The sequence below is a fragment of the Coturnix japonica genome, unplaced genomic scaffold (assembly GCF_054131305.1).
Source record: "Coturnix japonica strain WE unplaced genomic scaffold, WE-NBRP24 Scf054, whole genome shotgun sequence".
Classification (NCBI taxonomy): domain Eukaryota; kingdom Metazoa; phylum Chordata; class Aves; order Galliformes; family Phasianidae; genus Coturnix; species Coturnix japonica.
Window position 1 is genome coordinate 582,295 of NW_028188957.1, and position 26,500 is coordinate 608,794.

The 26,500-nt window shown below is 58.7% G+C and overlaps 1 protein-coding gene across 4 annotated transcripts in view; it reads right to left on the reverse strand.

Annotated features, from left to right (window-relative positions):
- LOC107307564 (uncharacterized) overlaps positions 1 to 24,662 on the reverse strand; it is a 42,097-nt gene extending 17,435 nt beyond the window's left edge. For 2 of the 4 annotated variants that reach the window (XM_085533121.1, XM_085533119.1), the window contains exons 1-6: positions 24,575 to 24,662; positions 21,472 to 21,643; positions 16,858 to 17,958; positions 14,264 to 14,470; positions 8,594 to 12,223; positions 6,612 to 7,495 (exon numbers count right to left, since the gene is read on the reverse strand). In XM_085533121.1, coding sequence (XP_085389247.1) covers positions 6,612 to 7,495; positions 8,594 to 12,223; positions 14,264 to 14,470; positions 16,858 to 17,958; positions 21,472 to 21,643; positions 24,575 to 24,655 — 6,075 coding nt within the window. In that variant the 5' untranslated portion in view covers positions 24,656 to 24,662. The remainder of the gene's footprint in view (positions 1 to 6,611; positions 7,496 to 8,593; positions 12,224 to 14,263; positions 14,471 to 16,857; positions 17,959 to 21,471; positions 21,644 to 24,574) is intronic. The other 2 variants (XM_085533120.1, XM_085533122.1) reach the window with 2 other exon arrangements.
- Positions 24,663 to 26,500: the final 1,838 nt, after the last annotated feature.

A 26,500-nucleotide genomic window follows, 5' to 3' on the forward strand; every position in this document is an offset into this window, starting at 1 on the left:
ACGGAGCGGAACCGAGTGGAAAAGAACCGAACGGAGCGGTACCAAGTGGAAAAGAACCGAATGGAGCGGTACCGAGTGGAAAAGAACCGAATGGAGCAGTACCAAGTGGAAAAGAACCGAATGGAGCGGTACCGAGTGGAAAAGAACCGAACGGAGTGGTACCGAGTGGAAAAGAACTGAACGGAGCGGTACCGAGTGGAAAAGAACCGAATGGAGCGGTACCGAGTGGAAAAGAACCGAACGGAGCGGAACCGAGTGGAAAAGAACTGAACGGAGCGGTACCGAGTGGAAAAGAACCGAATGGAGCGGTACCGAGTGGAAAAGAACCGAACGGAGCGGTACCGAGTGGAAAAGAACCGAATGGAGCGGTACCGAGTGGAAAAGAACCGAACGGAGCGGTACCGAGTGGAAAAGAACCGAACGGAGCGGTACCGAGTGGAAAAGAACCGAACGGAGTGGTACCGAGTGGAAAAGAACTGAACGGAGCGGTACCGAGTGGAAAAGAACCGAATGGAGCGGTACCGAGTGGAAAAGAACCGAACGGAGCGGTACCGAGTGGAAAAGAACCGAACAGAGCGGTACCGAGTGGACAAGAACCGAACAGAGTGGTACCGAGTGGAAAAGAACCGAATGGAGCGGTACCGAGTGGAAAAGAACCGAATGGAGCGGTACCGAGTGGAAAAGAACCGAACGGAGCGGTACCGAGTGGAAAAGAACTGAACGGAGCGGTACCGAGTGGAAAAGAACCGAATGGAGCGGTACCGAGTGGAAAAGAACCGAATGGAGCGGTACCGAGTGGAAAAGAACCGAATGGAGCGGTACCGAGTGGAAAAGAACCGAATGGAGCGGTACCGAGTGGAAAAGAACCGAATGGAGCGGTACCGAGTGGAAAAGAACCGAATGGAGCGGTACCGAGTGGAAAAGAACCGAACGGAGCGGTACCGAGTGGAAAAGAACCGAATGGAGCGGTACCGAGTGGAAAAGAACCGAATGGAGCGGTACCGAGTGGACAAGAACCGAACGGAGCGGTACCGAGTGGAAAAGAACCGAACGGAGTGGTACCGAGTGGAAAAGAACTGAACGGAGCGGTACCGAGTGGAAAAGAACCGAATGGAGCGGTACCGAGTGGAAAAGAACCGAACGGAGCGGTACCGAGTGGAAAAGAACCGAACAGAGCGGTACCGAGTGGACAAGAACCGAACAGAGTGGTACCGAGTGGAAAAGAACCGAATGGAGCGGTACCGAGTGGAAAAGAACCGAATGGAGCGGTACCGAGTGGAAAAGAACCGAATGGAGCGGTACCGAGTGGAAAAGAACCGAACGGAGCGGTACCGAGTGGAAAAGAACTGAACGGAGCGGTACCGAGTGGAAAAGAACCGAATGGAGCGGTACCGAGTGGAAAAGAACCGAATGGAGCGGTACCGAGTGGAAAAGAACCGAATGGAGCGGTACCGAGTGGAAAAGAACCGAATGGAGCGGTACCGAGTGGAAAAGAACCGAATGGAGCGGTACCGAGTGGAAAAGAACCGAATGGAGCGGTACCGAGTGGAAAAGAACCGAATGGAGCGGTACCGAGTGGACAAGAACTGAACGGAGCGGTACCGAGTGGAAAAGAACCGAACGGAGCGGTACCGAGTGGAAAAGAACCGAATGGAGCGGTACCGAGTGGACAAGAACCGAATGGAGCGGTACCGAGTGGAAAAGAACCGAACGGAGCGGAACCGAGTGGAAAAGAACCGAACGGAGCGGTACCAAGTGGAAAAGAACCGAATGGAGCGGTACCGAGTGGAAAAGAACCGAATGGAGCAGTACCAAGTGGAAAAGAACCGAATGGAGCGGTACCGAGTGGAAAAGAACCGAACGGAGTGGTACCGAGTGGAAAAGAACTGAACGGAGCGGTACCGAGTGGAAAAGAACCGAATGGAGCGGTACCGAGTGGAAAAGAACCGAACGGAGCGGTACCGAGTGGAAAAGAACCGAATGGAGCGGTACCGAGTGGAAAAGAACCGAATGGAGCGGTACCGAGTGGACAAGAACCGAACGGAGCGGTACCGAGTGGAAAAGAACCGAACGGAGTGGTACCGAGTGGAAAAGAACTGAACGGAGCGGTACCGAGTGGAAAAGAACCGAATGGAGCGGTACCGAGTGGAAAAGAACCGAACGGAGCGGTACCGAGTGGAAAAGAACCGAACGGAGCGGTACCGAGTGGAAAAGAACTGAATGGAGCGGTACCGAGTGGACAAGCACCGAATGGAGCGGTACCGGGTGGACAAGAACCAAATGGAGCGGTACCGAGTGGAAAAGAACTGAATGGAGCGGTACCGAATGGAGAAGTGCTGAATGGGGCGGTACCGAGTGGACAAGCACCGAATGGAGCGGTACTGGGTGGACAAGAACCAAATGGAGCGGTACCGAGTGGACAAGCACCAAATGGAGCGGTACCAAGTGGACAAGAACCAAATGGAGTGGTACCGAGTGGACAAGCACCGAATGGAGCGGTACCGGGTGGACAAGAACCAAATGGAGCGGTACCGGGTGGACAAGCACCAAATGGAGCGGTACCGGGTGGACAAGAACCAAATGGAGCGGTACCGGGTGGACAAGAACCAAATGGAGCGGTACCGAGTGGACAAGCACCAAATGGAGCGGTACCAAGTGGACAAGAACCAAATGGAGTGGTACCGAGTGGACAAGCACCGAATGGAGCGGTACCGGGTGGACAAGAACCAAATGGAGCGGTACCGGGTGGACAAGCACCAAATGGAGCGGTACCGGGTGGACAAGAACCAAATGGAGCGGTACCGGGTGGACAAGAACCAAATGGAGCGGTACCAAGTGGACAAGCACCGAATGGAGCGGTACCAAGTGGACAAGAACCAAATGGAGCGGTACCAAGTGGACAAGCACCGAATGGAGCGGTACCGGGTGGACAAGAACCAAATGGAGCGGTACCGGGTGGACAAGAACCAAATGGAGCGGAACCGAGTGGAAAAGAACCGAACGGAGCGGTACCGAGTGGACAAGAACTGAACGGAGCGGTACTGGGTGGACAAGAACCAAATGGAGCGGTACCGAGTGGACAAGAACCAAATGGAGCGGAACCGAGTGGAAAAGAACCGAACGGAGCGGTACCGAGTGGACAAGAACTGAACGGAGCGGTACCGAGTGGAAAAGAACCGAACGGAGCGGTACTGGGTGGACAAGAACCAAATGGAGCGGTACCGAGTGGACAAGAACCAAATGGAGCGGTACTGGGTGGACAAGAACCAAATGGAGCGGTACCGAGTGGAGCAGCACAGAGCAGAGTGGCACAAGCACCAAACAGAGCAGTACCGAGTGGGCAAGAACCGAATAGAACGGTACCAAATGGAGCGGTACTGAGTGGACAAGCACTGAATGGAGCGGTACCGAATGGAGAAGTGCTGAATGGGGCGGTACCGAGTGGACAAGCACCGAATGGAGTGGTACTGGGTGGACAAGAACCAAATGGAGCGGTACCAAGTGGAAAAGAACCGAACGGAGCGGTACCGAGTGGAGAAGCACTGAATGGAGTGGTACCAAATGAAGAAGTACTGAATGGGGCAGTACCGAGTGGAGAAGCACTGAATGGAGCGGTACTGAGTGGAGAAGCGCCGAATGGAGCGGTACTGGGTGGACAAGAACCAAATGGAGCGGTACCGAGTGGACAAGCACCAAATGGAGCGGTACCGAGTGGACAAGAACCGAACGGAGCGGTACCGAGTGGAAAAGAACTGAATGGAGCGGTACTGAGTGGACAAGAACCGAATGGAGCGGTACCGGGTGGACAAGAACCGAATGGAGCGGTACCGAGTGGAAAAGAACCGAATGGAGCAGTACCGAGTGGACAAGAACCGAATGGAGCGGTACCGAGTGGAAAAGAACCGAACAGAGCGGTACCGAGTGGACAAGAACCGAATGGAGCGGTACCGGGTGGACAAGAACCAAATGGAGCGGTACCAAGTGGAAAAGAACCGAATGGAGCGGTACCAAGTGGACAAGAACCGAACGGAGCGGTACCGAGTGGAAAAGAACCGAATGGAGCGGTACCGAGTGGAAAAGAACCGAATGGAGCGGTACCGAGTGGAAAAGAACCGAACGGAGCGGTACCGAGTGGAAAAGAACTGAACGGAGCGGTACCGAGTGGAGCAGCACAGAGCAGAGTGGCACAAGCACCAAACAGAGCGGTACCGAGTGGGCAAGAACCGAATAGAACGGTACCAAATGGAGCGGTACTGAGTGGACAAGCACTGAATGGAGCGGTACCGAATGGAGAAGTGCTGAATGGGGCGGTACCGAGTGGACAAGCACCGAATGGAGCGGTACTGGGTGGACAAGAACCAAATGGAGCGGTACCGAGTGGAGAAGCACCGAATGGAGTGGTACTGAGTGGACAAGAACCAAATGGAGCGGTACCGAGTGGACAAGCACCAAATGGAGCGGTACCGAGTGGACAAGAACCAAACGGAGCGGTACCAAGTGGACAAGAACCAAATGGAGTGGTACCGAGTGGACAAGAACCGAACAGAGCGGTACCGAGTGGAAAAGAACCGAACGGAGCGGTACCGAGTGGACAAGAACTGAATGGAGCGGTACCGAGTGGAGCGGTACCGAGTGGAGAAGCACTGAATGGAGCAGTACCGAGTGGACAAGAACCGAATGGAGTGGTACCGAGTAGAAAAGAACCGAATGGAGCGGTACTGAGTGGAAAAGAACCGAATGGAGCGGTACCGAGTGGACAAGCACCGAGCGCGCTGGCACTGAGTGGGGCGGTTCCAAGCTGAGAAGCACCAAGCAGGGTGGTACCGAATGGAGAAGCACCAAATGAAGCAGCACCGAGTGTAGCAGCACCAAATGGGGCAGCACCAGGTGGACAAGAACTGAATGGAGTGGAACCAAGTGGCAAAGCACCGAATGGAGCAGTACCAAGTGGGGTGGTTCCGAGCTGAGAGGCAGCGGCTCCGAATGGAGAAGCACTGAGCTGGGCGGCACCAAGTGGAGCAGCACCAGGCTGAGAGGTACCGAGTTGAGAAGCACTAAGAAGCACTTAGTGGAGAAGCAGTGAGAGGAGGAGGAGCACCAAACAGAGCAGTACCGAGTGGAGGAGCACTGAATGGAGCCGTACCAAATGGACAGGCACTGAGAGGGGCAGCACCGAGTGGAGAGGCACCAAACGGAACGGCACCAAATAGAACGGCACCAAATGGAACGGCACCAAATGGAACGGCACCAAATAGAACGGCACCAAATGGAACGGCACCAAATGGAACGGCACCAAATAGAACGGCACCAAATGGAACGGCACCAAATGGAACGGCACCAAATGGAACGGCACCAAATGGAACGGCACCAAATAGAACGGCACCAAATAGAACGGCACCAAATAGAACGGCACCAAATGGAACGGCACCAAATAGAACGGCACCAAATAGAACGGCACCAAATAGAACGGTACCAAATAGAACGGCACCAAATGGAACGGCACCAAATGGAACAGCACCAAATGGAACGGCACCAAATGGAACGGCACCAAATGGAGCGGCACCAAATGGAACGGCACCAAATGGAACGGCACCAAATGGAACGGCACCAAATGGAACGGCACCAAATGGAGCGGCACCAAATGGAACGGCACCAAATGGAACGGCACCAAATGGAGCGGCACCAAATGGAGCGGCACCAAATGGAACGGCACCAAATGGAACGGCACCAAATGGAACGGCACCAAATGGAACGGCACCAAATGGAACGGCACCAAATGGAGCAGCACCAAATGGAAGAGAAGCACCAAATGGAATGGCATCAAATGGAACGGCACCAAATGGAACGGCACCAAATAGAATGGCACCAAATGGAAGAGAAGCACCAAATGGAACGGCACCAAATGGAAGAGAAGCACCAAATGGAACGGCACCAAATGGAACGGCACCAAATAGAACGGCACCAAATAGAACGGCACCAAATAGAACGGCACCAAATGGAGCGGCACCAAATGGAGCGGCACCAAATGGAAGAGAAGCACCAAATGGAATGGCACCAAATGGAACGGCACCAAATAGAACGGCACCAAATGGAGCGGCACCAAATGGAACGGCACCAAATGGAGCAGCACCAAATAGAACGGCACCAAATGGAACAGCACCAAATGGAACGGCACCAAATAGAACGGCACCAAATGGAATGGCACCAAATGGAAGAGAAGCACCAAATGGAACGGCACCAAATGGAAGAGAAGCACCAAATGGAACGGCACCAAATGGAACGGCACCAAATGGAACGGCACCAAATAGAACGGCACCAAATGGAAGAGAAGCACCAAATGGAAGAGAAGCACCAAATGGAACGGCACCAAATGGAGCGGCACCAAATGGAACGGCACCAAATGGAAGAGAAGCACCGGAGGAGTGGCATTGGAACGGGGTGGCCTGGAATGGAGGGACACCAGGAGGAGCAGCACCAAGTGGGGTGGAACCAAGTGGAGGAAAAGCGCCAAGCAGGGCAGCACCAAACTGAGAAGCACCAAGGAGAGAAGCACCCAGTGGGTCGGCACCGAATGGAGCGGCACCGAATGGTTCGGTACCGTCAGCACTTACCCGCAGGCCGGTGAAGTTGGGGCCATCCAGCGGCAGCACTGAGACGTTGGTGATGGAGGCCAGCAGGTTCCGGTGCTGCTGCTGCAGGAGGCGCAGGGCACCCGCAGGCATCGGAACCAGATCCTCGGCCATGGACCAGCCCAGATCCAACACGGGATCTATGGGGGGGGCTGCAATGGGTCCGGAACCAGGATCAGCATCGGGATCCAGGATGGGTCTGGAACCAGGATCAGCATCGGGATCCAGGATGGGTCCGGAACCGGGATCAGCATCGGGATCCAGGATGGGTCTGGAACTGGGATCAGCATCTGGATCCAGGATGGACCACAAATGGGGATGAGTGTTGGGATCCAAGATGGGCCCCAAACCACGATCAACATCTGGATCCGGGATGGGCCTTGAATTGGGATCAGCATCGGGATCCAGGATGGGCCTTGAATTGGGATTGGTGCCTTTGGGATCCAGGATGGGCCTTGAATTGGGATTGGTGCCTTTGGGATCCAGGATGGGCCACAAATTGGGATCGGTGCTGTTGGGATCCAGGATGGAACACGAATTGGGATCATTGCTGTTGGGATCCAGGATGGGGCATGAATTGGGATCGGTGCTGTTGGGATCCAGGATGGGGCATGAATTGGGATCGGTGCTGTTGGGATCCACTTTGGGTTCCGGGATGGTCCATGAATTGGGGTCCACATTGGGATCCAGGTTGGGTTCTTCATTGAGATGTGAACTGTGACCCCTTTGGGGATCCAAGCTGGGTTTAAGGTTGAGCCACAAATTGGGATCTCCGTTGGGATCCAGGTTGGGTTCTTCATTGAGCCATGAACTGGGATCCACGTTGGAATGCACGTGTTGTTCTCCATTGGGCCACACGTTGGGATCTGTGTTGGGATCAAGGTTGGGGGCCATATCAGCGTTGGGCAATGCTTTGAGATTCACATCTCAGGATCCCCATGGAGATCCACACTGGGATCTACATTGGGCACCACATTGGGATCCACATTGGGACCCACACTGGGATCTACATTGGGATCCACACTGGGATCTACATTGGGCACCACATTGGGATCTACATTGGGATCTACACTGGGATCTACATTGGGCACCACATTGGGATCTACATTGGGATCCACACTGGGATCTACATTGGGCACCACATTGGGATCCACACTGGGATCCACACTGGGATCTACATTGGGCACCACATTGGGATCTACATTGGGATCTACACTAGGACCCACATTGGGACCTATGTTGGGATCTATACTGGGTGCTACACAGGGATCGATCCACATTGGGATACACACTAAAACCCATACTGGGACCCACGCTGGGACATGCTGGGATCCACACTGGGATCTATGCTGGATACCACATGGGGATCCACATTGCGACCCACATTGGGATATATACTGGGTGTCACACAGGGATCCACATTGGGATCCAAACAGAGATCCACATTGGGACCCATGCTGGGACATGCTGGGATCCACACTGGGATCTCTGTTGGGATCTATACTGGATGTCACACGGGGATCCACACTGGGATCCACAGTGGGACCCACACTGGGACCTATGTTGGCATCTATACTGGACATTACACGGGGATCCACACTGGGACCCACGTCGGGACCCACACTGGGATCTATGTTGGGATCTATACTGGACATTACACGGGGATCCACATTGGGACCCACGTTGGGACCCACACTGGGACCTATGTTGGCATCTATACTGGATGTCACACGGGGACCCACACTGGGATCTATGTTGGGATCTACACTGGATACCACATGGGTATCCACATTGGGATCCACACTGAGGCCCATATTGGGACTCACACTGGGATCTATGTTGGCATCTATACTGGGTGCCACGTGGGGATCGATCCACATTGGGATCCAAACTGAGACCCATATTGGGACCCACGTTGGGACCCACGTTGGGCACCACCTGGGGATCTGTTCTAGGCAGCTCACCTGCACCCATGATGGGATTCACACCACGATCTGCGCTGGGCCGCTCCTCACCACCCGCGTTGGGATCCACATCATTGGGATCCACGTTGGGACCCACATCGTTGGGATCTGTGTTGAGACCCCCATTGGGACCCACACCATTGGGATCCCCATTGGGACCCGCACCATTGGGATCCCCATTGGGACCCACACCATTGGGACCCCCATTGGGACCCGCACCGTTGGGACCCCCACTGGGACCCGCACCACTGGGACCCCCATTGGGACCCGCACCATTGGGACCCCCATTGGGACCCACACTACTGGGACCCCCATTGGGACCCACACCATTGGGATCCCCATTGGGACCCGCACCATTGGGACCCCCATTGGGACCCGCACCATTGGGATCCCCATTGGGACCCACACCACTGGGACCCCCATTGGGACCCACACCATTGGGACCCCCATTGGGACCCGCACCGTTGGGACCCCCATTGGGACCCACACCATTGGGACCCCCATTGGGACCCGCACCGTTGGGACCCCCACTGGAACCCGCATCGTTGGGACCCCCATTGGGACCCACACTGTTGGGACCCACACTGTTGGGATCCCCATTGGGAACCACACCTTTGGGACCCACACCACTGGGACCCACACCACTGGGATCTGTGTTGGGACCCACACTGCTGGGATCCCCATTGAGACCTACACCATTGGGAACCCCATTGGGACCCACACCACTGGGACCCCCATTGGGACCCACACCTTTGGGACCCCCACTGGGACCCACACCATTGGGACCCACACCATTGGGACCCACACCATTGGGATCCCCATTGGGACCCACACCATTGGGACACACACCGTTGGGACCCACACCGTTGGGATCCTTGTTGGGACCCACACTGTTGGGACCCACACTGTTGGGACCCACACTGTTGGGATCCCCATTGGGACCCACACCATTGGGACCCACACCATTGGGACCCACAGCATTGGGACCCACACCGTTGGGACCCACACCGTTGGGACCCCCACTGGGACCCACACCGTTGGGACCCACCCCACTGGGACCCCCATTAGGACCCTCGTGTGTCCCCACCCCACCATCCCCCCTCACCGCATCCCTCACTGTGCTCCTGTTCTCCTCCTCCATCCCTTTCAATGTCAGCCCCTGCACCCAGCACCCATCGGCGCTCCTCCACACCGCGCAGCACCGCAGCCTTCGCCAACACGGCGACCCCGGCCCCGGCACGCGGCACCGCGGCGGCACCTCCACGGCGAAGGCACACAGCTGGTCCTGCAGGCGCCGCGCGGCACCGCGGGCCGCCGTGGGGCTGGGGGCCGTCAGCAGCACCGCGGGGCCCAGCACGGTGTAGGTCACGGTGCCGGTATCCGGTGATGCCAGGAGGGGGGTCAGATGAGCGCGGACGTCGTCACGGCGCAGGAATTGCAGCGTTGGTTCTGGCAGCACCACGCGTGACTGGGATGGAGATGGTGGGGATGGTGGTGGGACCGGGTGGGGGTCCTGGGGGGGTCTCTTTGGTGGGACCAGAGGGGCCTGGGTGGTCCATGGTGTCACCGGGGGGTCTTGGGATGTCTTCTTTGGTGACACTGGGGGGTCCTGGGTGGTCTTTGGTGACACCAGGGGGTCCTGGGTGGTCCATGGTGTCACCATGGGGCCTTGGAAGGGTCTCTTTGGTGGCACCATGGGGCCTTGGGTGGGTCTCTTTGGTGTCACCAGGGGATCCTGGGTGGTCTTTGGTGACACCAGGGTGTCCTGGGTGGTCCATGGTGTCACTGGGGGGTCTTGGGTGGGTCTCTTCGGTGTCACTGGGGGGTCCTTGGTGGGCTTTGGTGTCACCAGGGGGTCCTGGGTGGTCCATGGTGTCACCGGGGAGTCCTGGGGGGTCTTTGGTGGGACCAGAGGGTCCTGGGTGGTACATGGTGTCACCATGGGGTCTTGGGTTCTCTGTGGTGACACCGGGGGGTCTTGGGGGGGTCTCTTCGGTGTCACCAGGGGGTCCTGGGTGGTCCATGGTGTCACCGGGGGGTCTTGGGTGGTCTTCTTTGGTGTCACCATGGGGTCTTGGGTGGGTCTCTTTAGTGGGACCAGGGGGTCCTGGGAGGTCCATGGTGTCACCGGGGGGTCCTGGGGGGTCTTTGGTGGGACCAGAGGGTTCTGGGTGGTACATGGTTGCACCAGGGGGCCCTGGGTGGTCCATGGTGTCACCATGGGGTCTTGGGTTCTCTGTGGTGACACCGGGGGGTCTTGGGAGGGTGTCTTTGGTGGGACCATGGGGTCCTGGGTGGTCCATGGTGTTACCAGGGGGTCCTGGGTAGTTGTCTTTGGTGGGACCAGGGGGTCTTGAGTGGGTCTCTTTGATGGGACCAGGGGGGCCTGGGTGGTCTTTGGTGACACCAGGGTGTCCTGGGTGGTCCATGGTGTCACTGGGGGGTCTTGGGTGGGTCTCTTCGGTGTCACTGGGGGGTCCTTGGTGGGCTTTGGTGTCACCAGGGGGTCCTGGGTGGTCCATGGTGTCACCGGGGAGTCCTGGGGGGTCTTTGGTGGGACCAGAGGGTCCTGGGTGGTACATGGTGTCACCATGGGGTCTTGGGTTCTCTGTGGTGACACCGGGGGGTCTTGGGGGGGTGTCTTTGGTGTCACTAGGGGGTCCTGGGTGGTCATTGGTGTTACCAGGGGGTCTTGAGTGGGTCTCTTTGGTGTCACCGTGGGGTCTTGGGTGGGTCTCTTCAGTGTCACCAGGGGGTCCTGGGTGGTCCATGATGGCACTGTGGGGTCTTGAGTGGGCCTCTTTGGTGTCACCGTGGGGTCCTGGGTGGTCCATGGTGTCACCGGGGGGTCTTGGGATGTCCTCTTCAGTGTCACTGGGGGGTCCTTGGTGGTCTTTGGTGACACCAGGGGGTCCTGGGTGGTCCATGGTGTCACCAGGGGGTCCTGGGTCATGGTCTTCGGTGGGACCATGGGGTCCTGGGTGGTCCATGGTGTCACCGTGGGGTCTTGTATGGGTCTCTTTGGTGTCACCGTGGGGTCCTGGCTTGTCCATTGTGGCACCAGGGGGTCCGGATCCACATCAGCCGGTACCGAATCCTCATCATCCAGTACCGGATCCTCATCACCCGGTACCGGATCCCCATCAGCTGGTACCGGATCCATATCAGCCGGTACCGGATCCATATCAGCCGGTGCCGGATCCTCATCAGCCGGTGCCGGATCCTCATCACCCGGTGCCGGATCCTCATCAGCTGGTACCGGATCCACATCAGCCGGTACCGGATCCATATCAGCCGGTGCCGGATCCTCATCACCCGGTACCGGATCCCCATCAGCTGGTACCGGATCCCCATCAGCCGGTACCGGATCCATATCAGCCGGTGCCGGATCCTCATCAGCCGGTGCCGGATCCTCATCACCCGGTGCCGGATCCTCATCAGCTGGTACCGGATCCACATCAGCCGGTACCGGATCCTCATCACCCAGTACCGGATCCCCATCACCCGGTGCCGGATCCTCATCACCCGGTGCCGGTTCGGTGCCGTCCGGATCCAAGGCCTCGTAGTAGGGCACAATGTGCAGCTCCACGTCCTGCAGCCGATGCGGCCGTCGCAGCACCCGCGGCACCACTGCAGGGAGGGCACACGGTCAGACCCCATCAATGACAACGGGACCCCAAAGTGGGACCCCAAAGTGGGACCCCAAAGTGGGACCCCAACCCCCATCAATGACACCGGGACCCCTAAATGGGACCCCCAAAGTGGGACCCCTAAGTGGGACCCCCAACCCCCATCAGTGACACCAGGACCACAAACTGGGACCCACAACTGGACCCTAAACTAGGACCCCTAAGTGGGACCCCAAAGTGGGACCCCTAAACCAGGACCCCAAAGTGGGACCCCAAAGTGGGACCCCTAAACCGGGACCCCTAAACCAGGACCCCAAAGTGGGACCCCAAAGTGGGACCCCTAAACCAGGACCCCAAAGTAGGACCCCAAAGTGGGACCCCAAAGTGGGACCCCTAAACCAGGACCCCAAAGTGGGACCCCAAAGTGGGACCCCCAAAGTGGGACCCCCAAAGTGGGACCCCAAAGTGGGACCCCAAACTGGGACCCCAACCCCCATCAATGACATCGGGACCCCTAAATGGGACCCCAAAGTGGGACCCCAAAGTGGGATCCCCAACTGGGACCCCAACCCCCATCAGTGACACCAGGACCCACAACCGGGACCCACAACTGGACCCTAAACTAGGACCCCTAAGTGGGACCCCAACCCCAAACAGCAACACCAGAACCCCAAACCAGGACCCCAAACTGGCCCACAACCCTCATCAATAACACCAGGACCCCCAAACTGGACCCCAAACCAGGACCCCAAACCCAAACCGGGACCCCCAACCGGACCCCCAGCCCCCATCAATGACATCAGGACCCCCAAACTGGGACCCCAAACCGGTACCCCAACCCCCATCAATGACACCAGGACCCCTAACCAGGACCCCAAACACAAACTGAGACCCCAAACTGGACCCCAAAGTGGGACCCCAAAGTGGGACCCCCAACTGGCCCCCAACCCCCATCAATGACACCAGGACCCCAACCGGGACCCCAACCCCCATCAATGACACCAGGACCCCAACCGGGACCCCAACCCCCATCAATGACACCAGGACCCACAAGTGGCCCCCAAACCAAAACCCCAAACTGGGACCCCAAACCAAGACCCGAAACCCAAACGATGACACCAGGACCCCTAACCAGGACCCCAAACACAAACCGAGACCCCAAACTGGACCGCAAAGTGGGACCCCCAACTGGCCCCCAACCCCCATCAGTGACCTCAAACTGGGACCCCAACCCCCACCAATGACACCAGGACCCCCAAAGTGGGACCCCAAACCGGTACCCCAACCCCCATCAATGACACCAGGACCCCAAACCCAAACTGGGACCCCCAACCGGATCCCCACCCCCCATCAATGACACCGGGACCCCCAACTGGGACCCCAACCCCCATCAGTGACACCAGGACCCCCAACCCAAACCAGGATCCCCAACCGGGACCCCAACCCCCATCAGTGACACAGGGACCCCAAACCAGGACCCCAAAACCAAACCGGGACCCCCAGCCGGGACCCCACTCCAAATCAATGACACCGGGACCCCGAACCGGACCCCAAACCAGGACCCCAAACTGGACCCCAAAGTGGGACCCCCAACTGGGACCCCAACCCCCATCAGTGACCCCAAACTGGGACCCCAACCCCCACCAATGACACCAGGACCCCCAAAGTGGGACCCCAAATCGGGACCCCCAACTGGGACCCCAACCCCCATCAGTGACACCAGAACCCCAAACCAGGACCCCCAACTGGCCCCCAACCCCCATCAATGACAACGGGACCCCAAGGTGGGACCCCTAAACCAGGACCCCAAACTGGGACCCCCACCCCCATCAATGACACCTGGACCCCAAACCGGGACCCCCAACTGGAACCCAAACCAGGACCCCTAAGTGGGACCCCAACCCCAAACAGCAACACCAAGACCCAAACCAGGACCCCAAACCGGACCCCAAACTGGACCCCCAACTGGCCCCCACCCCCCATCAATGACACCGGGACCCCCAAGTGTCCCCCCCCCCATCCCCTTTATCCCATGTCGGACCGTCTGGGTCCTGGAAGGTGACGACGTGGGCCCCGTCCTGACGGATCCGAATGGACCGAACCGGGCCGCCAGAACTGCGCCGGTTCTCCAGGTAGAGCTCCAGCAGGTCACGGGACGGAGCTGGAGGCAGAACCAGAACCGAACCGGATCGGGGCAGGCGATGAAGGGACGCGGAACCGGGAAGAGCAGAGCGGAGCTGGTGGAGAGCTGGGGGGATGGAGGAAGATATGGGGCAGGTGGGGCAGATATGGGGCAGGTGGGGCAGATATGGGGCAGGTGGGGCAGATATGGGGCAGATGGGTCGGATATGGGGCAGGTGGGTCGGATATGGGGCAGATGGGTCGGATATGGGGCAGATGGGTCGGATATGGGGCAGGTGGGGCAGATATGGGGCAGATGGGTCGGATATGGGGCAGGTGGGGCAGATATGGGGCAGGTGGGTCGGATATGGGGCAGATGGGGCAGATATGGGGCAGATGGGTCAGATATGGGGCAGGTGGGTCGGATATGGGGCAGGTGGGGCAGACATGGGGCACGCAGCTCAGCTATGGGGCAGCTGGGTCAGCTATGGGGCACACAGCTCATCTATGGGGCAGCTGAGTCAGCTATGGGGCACACAGCTCTTCTATGGGGCAGCTGGGTCAGATATGGGGCACACAGCTCAGCTATGGGGCACAGAGCTCAGCTATGGGGCAGCTGGGGCAGATATGAGGCACACAGCTCAGCTATGGGGCAGCTGGGTCAGCTATGGGGCACACAGCTCAGCTATGGGGCAGACAACTAATCTATGGGGCAGCGGAAGCAGATATGGGGCACACAGCTCATCTATGGGGCAGCTGGGTCAGACATGGGGCACACAGCTCAGCTATGGGGCAGCTGACCCAGCTATGGGGCACACAACTCATCTATGGGGCACACAGTTCAGCTATGGGACAGGTGGGGCAGATATGGGGCACACAGCTCATCTATGGGGCACGCAGCTCATCTATGGCGCACACAACTCATCTATGGGGCAGCTGACCCAGCTATGGGGCAAACAAAGGCATCTATGGGGCACACAACTCAGCTATGGGGCAGCTGGGTCAGCTATGGGGCACACAGCTCAGCTATGGGGCACGCAGCTCATCTATGGGGCAGCTGACCCAGCTATGGGGCAAACAAAGGCATCTATGGGGCACACAACTCAGCTATGGGGCAGCTGAGTCAGCTATGGGGCACACAACCCACCTATGGAGCAGATGGGACGGATATGGGGTACACAGCTCATCTATGGGGCAGCTGGGTCAGATATGGGGCACATGGGTCAGATATGGGGCACACAGCTCAGCTATGGGGCAGGTGGGGCAGATATGGGGCACACAGCTCATCTATGGGGCACGCAGCTCATCTGTGGGGCAGCTGACCCAGCTATGGGGCAAACAAAGACATCTATGGGGCACACAGCTCATCTATGGGGCAGCTGAGTCAGCTATGGGGCACACAGCTCTTCTATGGGGCAGCTGGGTCAGATATGGGGCACACAGCTCAGCTATGGGGCAGCTGAGTCAGATATGGCGCAGCTGGGTCAGATATGGGGCACACAGCTCAGCTATGGGGCACGCAGCTCAGCTATGGGGCACACAGCTCATCTATGGGGCAGCTGAATCAGCTATGGAGCACACAGCTCTTCTATGGGGCAGCTGGGACAGATATGGGGCAAACAGCTCATCTATGGGGCAGCTGGGTCAGATATGGGGCACACAACTCATCTGTGGGGCACGCAGCTCATCTATGGGGCAGCTGGGTCAGATATGGGGCACACAGTTCATCTATGGGGCACACAGCTCATCTATGGGGCAGCTGGGTCAGATATGGGACATACAACTCATCTATGGGGCAGACAACTAATCTATGGGGCAGTGGAGGCAGATATGGGGCACACAGCTCATCTATGGGGCACCTAAAGGCATCTATGGGGCAGCTGACCCAGCTATGGGGCACACAACTCATCTATGGGGCACACAACTCATCTATGGGGCAGCTGGGTCAAATAAGGGGCACATAGCTCATCTATGGGGCAGCTGGGTCAGATATGGGGCAGCTGACCCAGCTATGGGGCACACAACTCATCTATGGGGCACACAGCTCATCTATGGGGCAGCTGGGTCAGATATGGGGCAGCTGGGTCAGATATGGGGCACACAACTCAGCTATGGGACAGCTGGGTCAGATATGGGGCACACAGCTCTTCTATAGGGCACACAGCTCACCTATGGGGCACACAGCTCAGCTATGGGGCAGCTGAGTCAGATATGAAGCACACAGCTCATCTATGGGGCACACAGCTCAGATATGGGGTACACAGCTCATCTATGGGTCAGTCAAAGGCATCTATGGGGCACACAACTCATCTGTGGGGAACTCCATGGGGACCCCAGATCCTGACCCATAGGGACCCCAACCCCCACCCCATAGAGCCCTCAGACCCTGACCCATAGGGACCCCAAACCTGGACCCACAGGGACCCCAATGGGACCCCAAATCCTGACCCAACCCCCACCCCATAGCAACCCCCATAGCGACCCCGTCCCCCCCATAAACCCCCCCACACCCACCTTGTTCCCCCACGGGTTGTTCCATCAGCAGGACGGTGCCCCCCCACATGGGGTAGGAGCGGCAGACGGAGTTATGGGGCAGGATGTGGGGCGGGTTGTGGGGCTGGATGTGGGGCTGGTTGTGGGGCAGGTTGTGGGGCGGGTTGTGGGGCTGGATGTGGGGCTGGTTGTGGGGCAGGTTGTGGGGCTGGATGTGGGGCTGGTTGTGGGGCTGGTTGTGGGGCGGGTTATGGGGTGGGTTGTGGGGCAGGATGTGGGGCAGGTTGTGGGGCTGGATGTGGGGCGGGTTGTGGGGCTGGATGTGGGGCGGGTTGTGGGGCTGGTTGTGGGGCAGGTTGTGGGGCTGGTTGTGGGGCAGGTTGTGGGGCTGGATGTGGGGCTGGTTGTGGGGCTGGTTGTGGGGCGGGTTATGGGGTGGGTTATGGGGCAGGATGTGGGGCTGGTTGTGGGGCTGGATGTGGGGCGAGTTATGGGGTGGGTTGTGGGGCTGGATGTGGGGCAGGTTATGGGGCGGGTTGTGGGGCAGGTTGTGGGGCAGGTTGTGGGGCTGGATGTGGGGCTGGATGTGGGGTGGGTTGTGGGGCTGGATGTGGGGCGGGTTATGGGGCGGGTTGTGGGGATGGACGTGGGGTGGGTTGTGGGACGGGTTGTGGGGCTGGTTGTGGGGCTGGTTGTGGGGATGGACATGGGACTGGATGTGGGGCTGGATGTGGGGCTGGTTGTGGGGCTGGATGTGGGGCTGGATGTGGGACGGGTTGTGGGGCTGGATGTGGGGCTGGTTGTGGGGCTGGATGTGGGGCTGGATGTGGGACGGGTTGTGGGGCTGGATGTGGGACGGGTTGTGGGGCTGGATGTGGGGCTGGATGTGGGGCAGGTTATGGGGCGGGTTGTGGGGATGGACATGGGGCTGGTTGTGGGGCAGGATGTGGGGCAGGTTGTGGGGCGGGTTGTGGGGCGGGATGTGGGGCAGGAGGGGCTGCAGAACCTCTGGGGGGGCCCCCAGCAGCAGCAGCGCCGTGGGGTCCCAAGGGGGGGCACGATGCAGCTTCAGCTCCCGGCCCCACAGATGGTGTGGGGCACGAGCCAGGACACCTTCCAGGGCTGGGGGGCAGAGAGGGGATGTGGGGCTCAGCAGCTGCCCCATAGCGTGACCCATAGCACCGCCTGACCCACATCATATCCCACAGCCCTATAGCACCACCCACCCCATAGCACCGGCTGCCCCACATCGTGCCCCACAGCATCACCTGCCCCATATCACACCCTACGGCCCTATAGCACCACCTGCCCCATATCACACCCTACAGCCCTATAGCACCACCTGCCCCATATCACACCCCACAGCCCCATAGCATTGCCTGCCACACATCACCTGCCCCATAGCACCACCTGCCCCACATCGTGTCCCATAGCCCCATAGCACCACATGCCCCACATCGCACCCCATAGCATCACCTGCCCCACAGCCCCATAGCACCGCCTGACCCACATCAAGCTCCACAACCCCATAGCATTGCCTACCCCATATCATGTCCCACAGCCCCATAGAACCACCTGCCCCACATCGCACCCCATAGCACTGTCAGCCCCACATTGTGCCCCACAGCCCCATAGCACTGCCTGCCACACATCACCTGCCCCATAGCACAGCCTGCCCTACATCATGCCCCACAGCCCCATAGCACCGCCTGCCCCACATCACACCCCACAGCCCCATAGCACCACCTGCCCCACATTGTGCCCCATAGCATCACCTACCCTACATCGCGCCCCACAGCCCCATAGCACCTCCTGCCCCATAGCACACCCTGCCCCACATTGTGCCCCATAGCACCGCCTGCCCCATATCACACCCCACAGCCCCATAGCATTGCCTGCCCTACACTGTGCCCCACAGCTCCACCTGCCCCACAGTCCCATAGCACTGCCTGCCCCACATCACACCCCACAGCCCTATAGCACCACCATCCCATAGCACCACCTGCCCCACATTGCACCCCATAGCACTGTCAGCCCCACATTGTGCCCCACAGCCCCATAGCACCGCCTGCCCCATATCATGTCCCACAGCCCCATAGCACCACCCACCCCACAGCATTGCCTGCCCCACATGGTGACGCACAACCCCATAGCATTGCATACCCCATATCATGTCCCACAGCCCCATAGCACTGCCTGCCCCACACCTTCATAGAACTGCCTGGAACCCATAACCCCATCCCATTGATCCCAGTTCCCATATAACCCCAGTTCCCATATAACCCCATTGAATTGCTCCCACTTCCCATATACCCCCATTGTCCCCTATAACCCCATTGTCCTATATAACCCCATTGCCCCATATACCCCCATTGCCCCCTATAACCCCATTGTCCCCTATAACCCCATTGCCCCATATACCCCCATTGTCCCCTATACCCCCATTGTCCCATATAACCCCATTGTCCCCTATAACCCCATTGTCCCATATAACCCCATTGTCCCCTATAACCCCATTGTCCCCTATAACCCCATTGTCCCATATAACCCCATTGTCCCCTATAACCCCATTGTCCCCTATAACCCCATTGTCCCCTATAACCCCATTGCCCCATATAACCCCATTGTCCCATATAACCCCATTGCCCCATATAACCCCATTGTCCCATATACCCCCATTACCCCATATACCCCCATTGTCCCCTATACCCCCATTGTCCCCTATACCCCCATTGTCCCCTATAACCCCATTGTCCCCTATAACCCCATTGCCCCATATACCCCCATTACCCCATATACCCCCATTACCCCATATACCCCCATTACCCCATATACCCCCATTGTCCCATATACCCCCATTGCCCCATATAACCCCATTGTCCCCTATACCCCCATTGTCCCCTATAACCCCATTGCCCCATATACCCCCATTGTCCCCTATACCCCCATTGTCCCCTATACCCCCATTGTCCCATATAACCCCATTGTCCCATATAACCCCATTGTCCCATATAACCCCATTGTCCCCTATACCCCCATTGTCCCATATAACCCCATTGTCCCATATACCCCCATTGTCCCATATACCCCCATTGTCCCCTATACCCCCATTGTCCCCTATACCCCCATTGTCCCCTATACCCCCATTGCCCCATATAACCCCATTGTCCCCTATAACCCCATTGTCCCCTATAACCCCATTGTCCCATATAACCCCATTGTCCCCTATAACCCCATTGCCCCACATAACCCCATTGTCCCCTATAACCCCATTGTCCCCTATAACCCCATTGTCCCATATACCCCCATTGCCCCATATACCCCCATTGTCCCCTATAACCCCATTGTCCCCCATAACCCCATTGCCCCCTATAACCCCATTGTCCCATATAACCCCATTGTCCCCTATAACCCCATTGTCCCCTATAACCCCATTGTCCCCTATAACCCCATTGTCCCCTATAACCCCATTGTCCCCTATAACCCCATTGTCCCCTATACCCCCATTGTCCCCTATAACCCCATTGCCCCATATAACCCCATTGTCCCATATACCCCCATTACCCCATATACCCCCATTGTCCCCTATACCCCCATTGTCCCATATACCCCCATTGCCCCATATACCCCCATTGTCCCCTATAACCCCATTGTCCCCCATAACCCCATTGCCCCCCATAACCCCATTGTCCCATATAACCCCATTGTCCCCTATAACCCCATTGCCCCATATAACCCCATTGTCCCCTATACCCCCATTGTCCCATATAACCCCATTGTCCCATATAACCCCATTGTCCCCTATAACCCCATTGTCCCATATACCCCCATTGTCCCCTATAACCCCATTGTCCCATATAACCCCATTGTCCCCTATAACCCCATTGTCCCATATAACCCCATTGTCCCCTATAACCCCATTGCCCCATATAACCCCATTGTCCCCTATACCCCCATTGTCCCATATAACCCCATTGTCCCATATAACCCCATTGCCCCATATAACCCCATTGTCCCATATACCCCCATTGCCCCATATAACCCCATTACCCCATATACCCCCATTGCCCCATATACCCCCATTGTCCCCTATAACCCCATTGCCCCATATAACCCCATTGCCCCATATAACCCCATTGTCCCATATACCCCCATTGTCCCCCATAACCCCATTGTCCCCCATAACCCCATTGTCCCCCATAACCCCATTGTCCCATATAACCCCATTGTCCCATATAACCCCATTGTCCCCTATAACCCCATTGTCCCCTATACCCCCATTGCCCCACATAACCCCATTGTCCCCTATAACCCCATTGTCCCCTATACCCCCATTGCCCCACATAACTCCATTGTCCCCTATAACCCCATTGTCCCCTATACCCCCATTGCCCCACATAACCCCATTGTCCCCTATACCCCCATTGTCCCCTATACCCCCATTGCCCCACATAACCCCATTACCCCATATACCCCCATTGCCCCATATACCCCCATTGCCCCATATACCCCCATTGCCCCATATACCCCCATTGCCCCATATTCCCCCATTGCCCCATATAACCCCATTGCCCCATATACCCCCATTGCCCCATATACCCCCATTGTCCCCTATACCCCCATTGCCCCACATACCCCCATTACCGCTCTGACTCTGGTATGTTCCATATGGGGCCGTTCCCATCCTGCCCCATTCCCGCACGGTTCCGCCCCCCGATCTCGTCGCGTTCTCCGGGTCCAGCAGCTGCTCTTGCTCCTCCCGGCCGCTGGGGGCGCCCCAAACCTCCAGCACCGCCTCCATTACGGGCTATGGAAGGAACACAAAGCTCTGACCCACAGCGCCCCATAGCGACTGCCCTGCCCCACAACCCACATCTGCCCCATAGCCCCATTACCTCTCAGTCCTGCCCCACACCCCACATTTGCCCCCCACAGCCCCATAGCTCTCCCAGTCCTGCCCCACAGCCCTATTCCTGCCCCACAACCCAGATCTGCCCCACAGCCCCATAGCTCTCCCATTCCTGCCCCATAGCTCTCCCATTCCTGCCCCATAGCTCTCCCATTCCTGCCCCATAGCTCTCCCATTCCTGCCCCATAGCTCTCCCATTCCTACCCCATAGCTCTCCCATTCCTGCCCCATAGCTCTCCCATTCCTGCCCCATAGCTCTCCCATTCCTGCCCCATAGCTCTCCCATTCCTGCCCCATAGCTTTTCCATTCCTGCCCCATAGCTTTTCCATTCCTGCCCCATAGCTCTCCCATTCCTGCCCCATAGCCCCATTCCTGCCCCATAGCTTTCCCAGTCATGCCCCATAGCCCCAGTCCTGCCCCATAGCTCTCCCATTGCTGCCCCATAGCTCTCCCATTGCTGCCCCATAGATCTCCCATTCCTGACCCATTCCTGCCCCATAGACCCAATCCTGCCCCATAGCTCTCCCATTCCTACCCCATAACCCCCCCATTCCTGCCCCACAGACCCATTCCTGCCCCATAACCCCCACATTCCTGCCCCATAGCCACATTCCTGTCCCATAACCCCCCCATTCCTGCCCCATAGCTCTCCCATTCCTGCCCCATAGCTCTCCCAGTCCTGCCCCATAGCCCCATTCCTGCCCCATAGCTTTCCCAGTTCTGCCCCATAGCCTCAGCCCTGCCCCATAGCCCCATTTCTGCCCCATTGCTTTCCAATTCCTGCCCCATAGCTCTCCCATTCCTGCCCCATAGCCCCATTCCCGCCCCATAGCTCTCCCTTTCTTGCCCCATAGTCCCAGTCCTGCCCCATAGCTCTCCCAGTCCTGCCCCATAGCTTTCCCATTCCTACCCCATAGCTTTCCCAACCCTGCCCCCCCCAGCCCCACACTCCCTATCAACCCTATAACCGCTCCCAGCCCCACAACCCCAGCTCCATAACCCCAGCCCCACAACCACTCCCAGCCCCATAACCACAGCCCCACAACCCCTCTCCGGCCCTATAACTGCTCCCAGCCCCACAACCACTTGCAGCCCCATAACCCCAGCCCTAAATCCACTCCCAGCCCCATAACCACAGCCCCACAACTGCTCCCAGCCCCATAACCCCGACCCCATAACCTCTCTCAGCCCCACAACCCCAGCCCCATAACTCCGGTCACATAACCCCAGCCCCACAACCGTTCCCGGTCCCATAACCGCTCCCAGCCCTATAACCCTGGCCCCACAACCCCAGCCCCAAAACCTCTCCCAGCCCCATAACTGCAGCCCCACAACCCCTCTCTGGCCCTATAACCGCTCCCAGCCCCACAACTGTGGTTGTGGCCCCATAACCTCTCTCAGCCCCATAACCCCGGCCCCACAACCCCAGACCCACAACCACTCCCAGCCCCATAAACCCAGACCCACAACCCCACAACCCCTCGCAGCCCCATAACCCCTACCGGCCCCATAACCGCAGCCCCATAACGTCTCCCGGCCCCACAACCACAGCCCCATAACCGCAGCCCCACAGCCTCTCCCAGCCCCATAACTCCAGTCCCATAACCCCAGACCCACAACCCCAGCCCCATAACTGCTCCCAGCCCCATAACCCTGACCCCACAACCTCTTCCAGCCCCATAACCGCTCACAGCCCCATAACCCCTTCCAGCCCCATAACCTCTCCCAGCCCCACAACCTCAGCCCCATAACCTCTCTCCACCCCATAACCCCTAGCAGCCCCAGAACCACAGCCCCATAATCGCTGCCAGCCCCAGAACCACTCCCAGCCCCACAACCCCTCTCAGCCCCATAACCCCAGACCCACAACCCCAACCCCATAACCCTGGCCCCATAACCACAGCCCCATAACTGCTCCCGGCCCCATAACTCCTAGCAGCCCCATAACCACAGCCTCATAACCTGGCCCCATAACCTCAGCCCCACAACCTCTCTCAGCCCCACATCCCCAGCCCCATAACCCCAGCCCCATAACCTCTCTCAGCCCCATAACCCCAGACCCACAACCCCGGCCCCATAACTGCAGCCCCATAACCCCGGCCCCATAACCCCGGCCCCATAACCCCAGCCCCATAACCTCTCTCAGCCCCATAACCCCAGCCCCATAACCTCGCCCCATAACCCCAGCCCCATAACCCCAGCCCCATAACCCCAGCCCCATAACCTCTCTCAGCCCCATAACCCCGCCCCACAACCCCGGCCCCATAACCCCAGCCCCATAACCCCAGCCCCATAACCTCTCTCAGCCCCATAACCCCGCCCCACAACCCCGGCCCCATAACCCCAGACCCATAACCCCAGCCCCATAACCTCTCTCAGCCCCATAACCCCGCCCCACAACCCCGGCCCCATAACCCCAGACCCATAACCCCAGCCCCATAACCTCTCTCAGCCCCATAACCTCGCCCCATAACCCCAGCCCCATAACCCCAGCCCCATAACCCCAGCCCCATAACCTCTCTCAGCCCCATAACCCCGCCCCACAACCCCGGCCCCATAACCCCAGACCCATAACCCCAGCCCCATAACCTCTCTCAGCCCCATAACCTCGCCCCATAACCTCGCCCCATAACCCCAGCCCCATAACCCCAGCCCCATAACCTCTCTCAGCCCCATAACCCCGCCCCACAACCCCGGCCCCATAACCCCAGACCCATAACCCCAGCCCCATAACCTCTCTCAGCCCCATAACCTCGCCCCATAACCCCAGCCCCATAACCCCAGCCCCATAACCCCGGCCCCATAACCTCGCCCCCCCCCCCTCGTACCGCTCGGTTTGAAACGAAACCAAAACCGAACCCCAAGGAGGAACGGGGCGGGGGAGGGGGCGTGGCCATCACGTCAATCATCCCCTCATAAGCCACGCCCCCTTCAGGCCCCGCCTCTGCGGTTGGTCCGATGGCGTAAACCCCGCCCCCTTATTGGCCACGCCCACATTTAGACCCCGCCCCCTTAGGAACCAACTCCCCGATTGGTCCACCTGCTCTTAGGCCCCGCCCACAGTTTTAAGCCCCGCCCCCTCATGCACTGACGCCAGCCTTGGTCCACTTCCGGTTTAGGCCACGCCCCCTTCAGGCCCCGACTCCCCTATTGGTCCATCTGCTCTTAGGCCCCGCCCCTCTCTTTAGGCCCCGCCCCCTCGCGCTGACGTCATCCGTTGGTTCGCTTCCGGTTTAGGCCCCGCCTCTGCGGTTGGTTCCATGGCGTAAGCCCCGCCCCCTCATTGGATCCGCCCACATTTAGACCCCGCCCCCTTAGGAACCAACTCTACTATTGGTCCATCTACTTTTAAGCCCCGCCCCCTCACGCACTGACGCCAGCCGTTTTTTTCGCTTCCTGTTTTGGCCACGCCCCCTTTCAGGCCCCGACTTCCCTATTGGTCCATCTGCTCTTAGGCCCCGCCCCTCTCTTTAGGCCCCGCCCCCCTCGCGCTGACGTCATCCGTCGGTCCGCTTCCGGATTAGGCCACGCCCCCTTTCAGGCCCCGACTCCCCTATTGGTCCATCTCTGCTTAGGCCCCGCCCCCTCACGCCCTCACGTCAGCCGTTGGCCTGCTTCCGGTTTAGGCCACGCCCCCTTTAGGCCCCGCCTCTGCGGATTGGCCGCCTCCTCGTAGGGCGGGACCTCGCGCTAAGCCCCGCCCCCTTTTTGGCCCGTCTCCGCCGTTGATTGGTTCCCGCTTTGGCCCCGCCCCCCTACGTGAGTCACGCCCCTTTACGTCGGTCACGCCCCCAGTCAGGCCCCGCCCACTGCGCGGAGCGGAGCGGAGCGGTGAGTGACGGACCGGCCGCCGCTATGGGGCCGCTATGGGGCGGCTATGGGACCCTATGGGGCGGGTATGGGGCCGCTATGGGGCCCTATGGGGCGGGTATGGGGCAGTTATGGGGCCCTATGGGGCGGGTATGGGGCCGCTATGGGGCCCTATGGGGCGGGTATGGGGCCGCTATGGGGCGGCTATGGGGCAGTTATGGGGCCGCTATGGGGCCCTATGGGGCGGGTATGGGGCAGTTATGGGGCGGTTATGGGGCCCTATGGGGCAGTTATGGGGCGGGTATGGGGCAGTTATGGGGCGGTTATGGGGCGGGTATGGGGCGGTTATGGGGCGGGTATGGGGCGGTTATGGGGCACTTATGGGGCCCTAAGGGGCGGTTATGGGACACAGGGCACTTATGGGACTGAGAGTTATCTTACTTATGGGGCTGAGGGCACTTATGGGGCCCAGGGCTGCACTTATGGGGTTGAGAGTTACTATGGGGCACAGGGCACTTATGGGGCTGAGAATTCCGTTACTTATAGGGCCCAGGGCACTTATGGGGCTGAGAGTTACTTATGGGGCCAAGGGCACTTATGGGGCGGCTGTTATGGTGCTGAGGTTACTTATGGGGCACAGGGCACTTATGGGGCTGAGAATTCCCTTATTTATGGGGCTGTGGTTACCTTATGTAAGGGGTGGCACTTATGGGGCTGAGAGCTACTTATGGGGCTGAGAGCTACTTATGGGGTGGCAGTTATGGGGCCCAGGGCACTTATGGGACCGAGGTTACTTATGGGGTGGTGCTTATGGGGCTGAGGTTACTTATGGGACCGAGGTTACTTATGGGGTGGCAGTTATGGGACTGAGAGTTACTTATGGGGCTGAGCTTACTTATGGGGCTGCACTTATGGGGCCGAGGGCACTTATGGGGCAGCCCTTA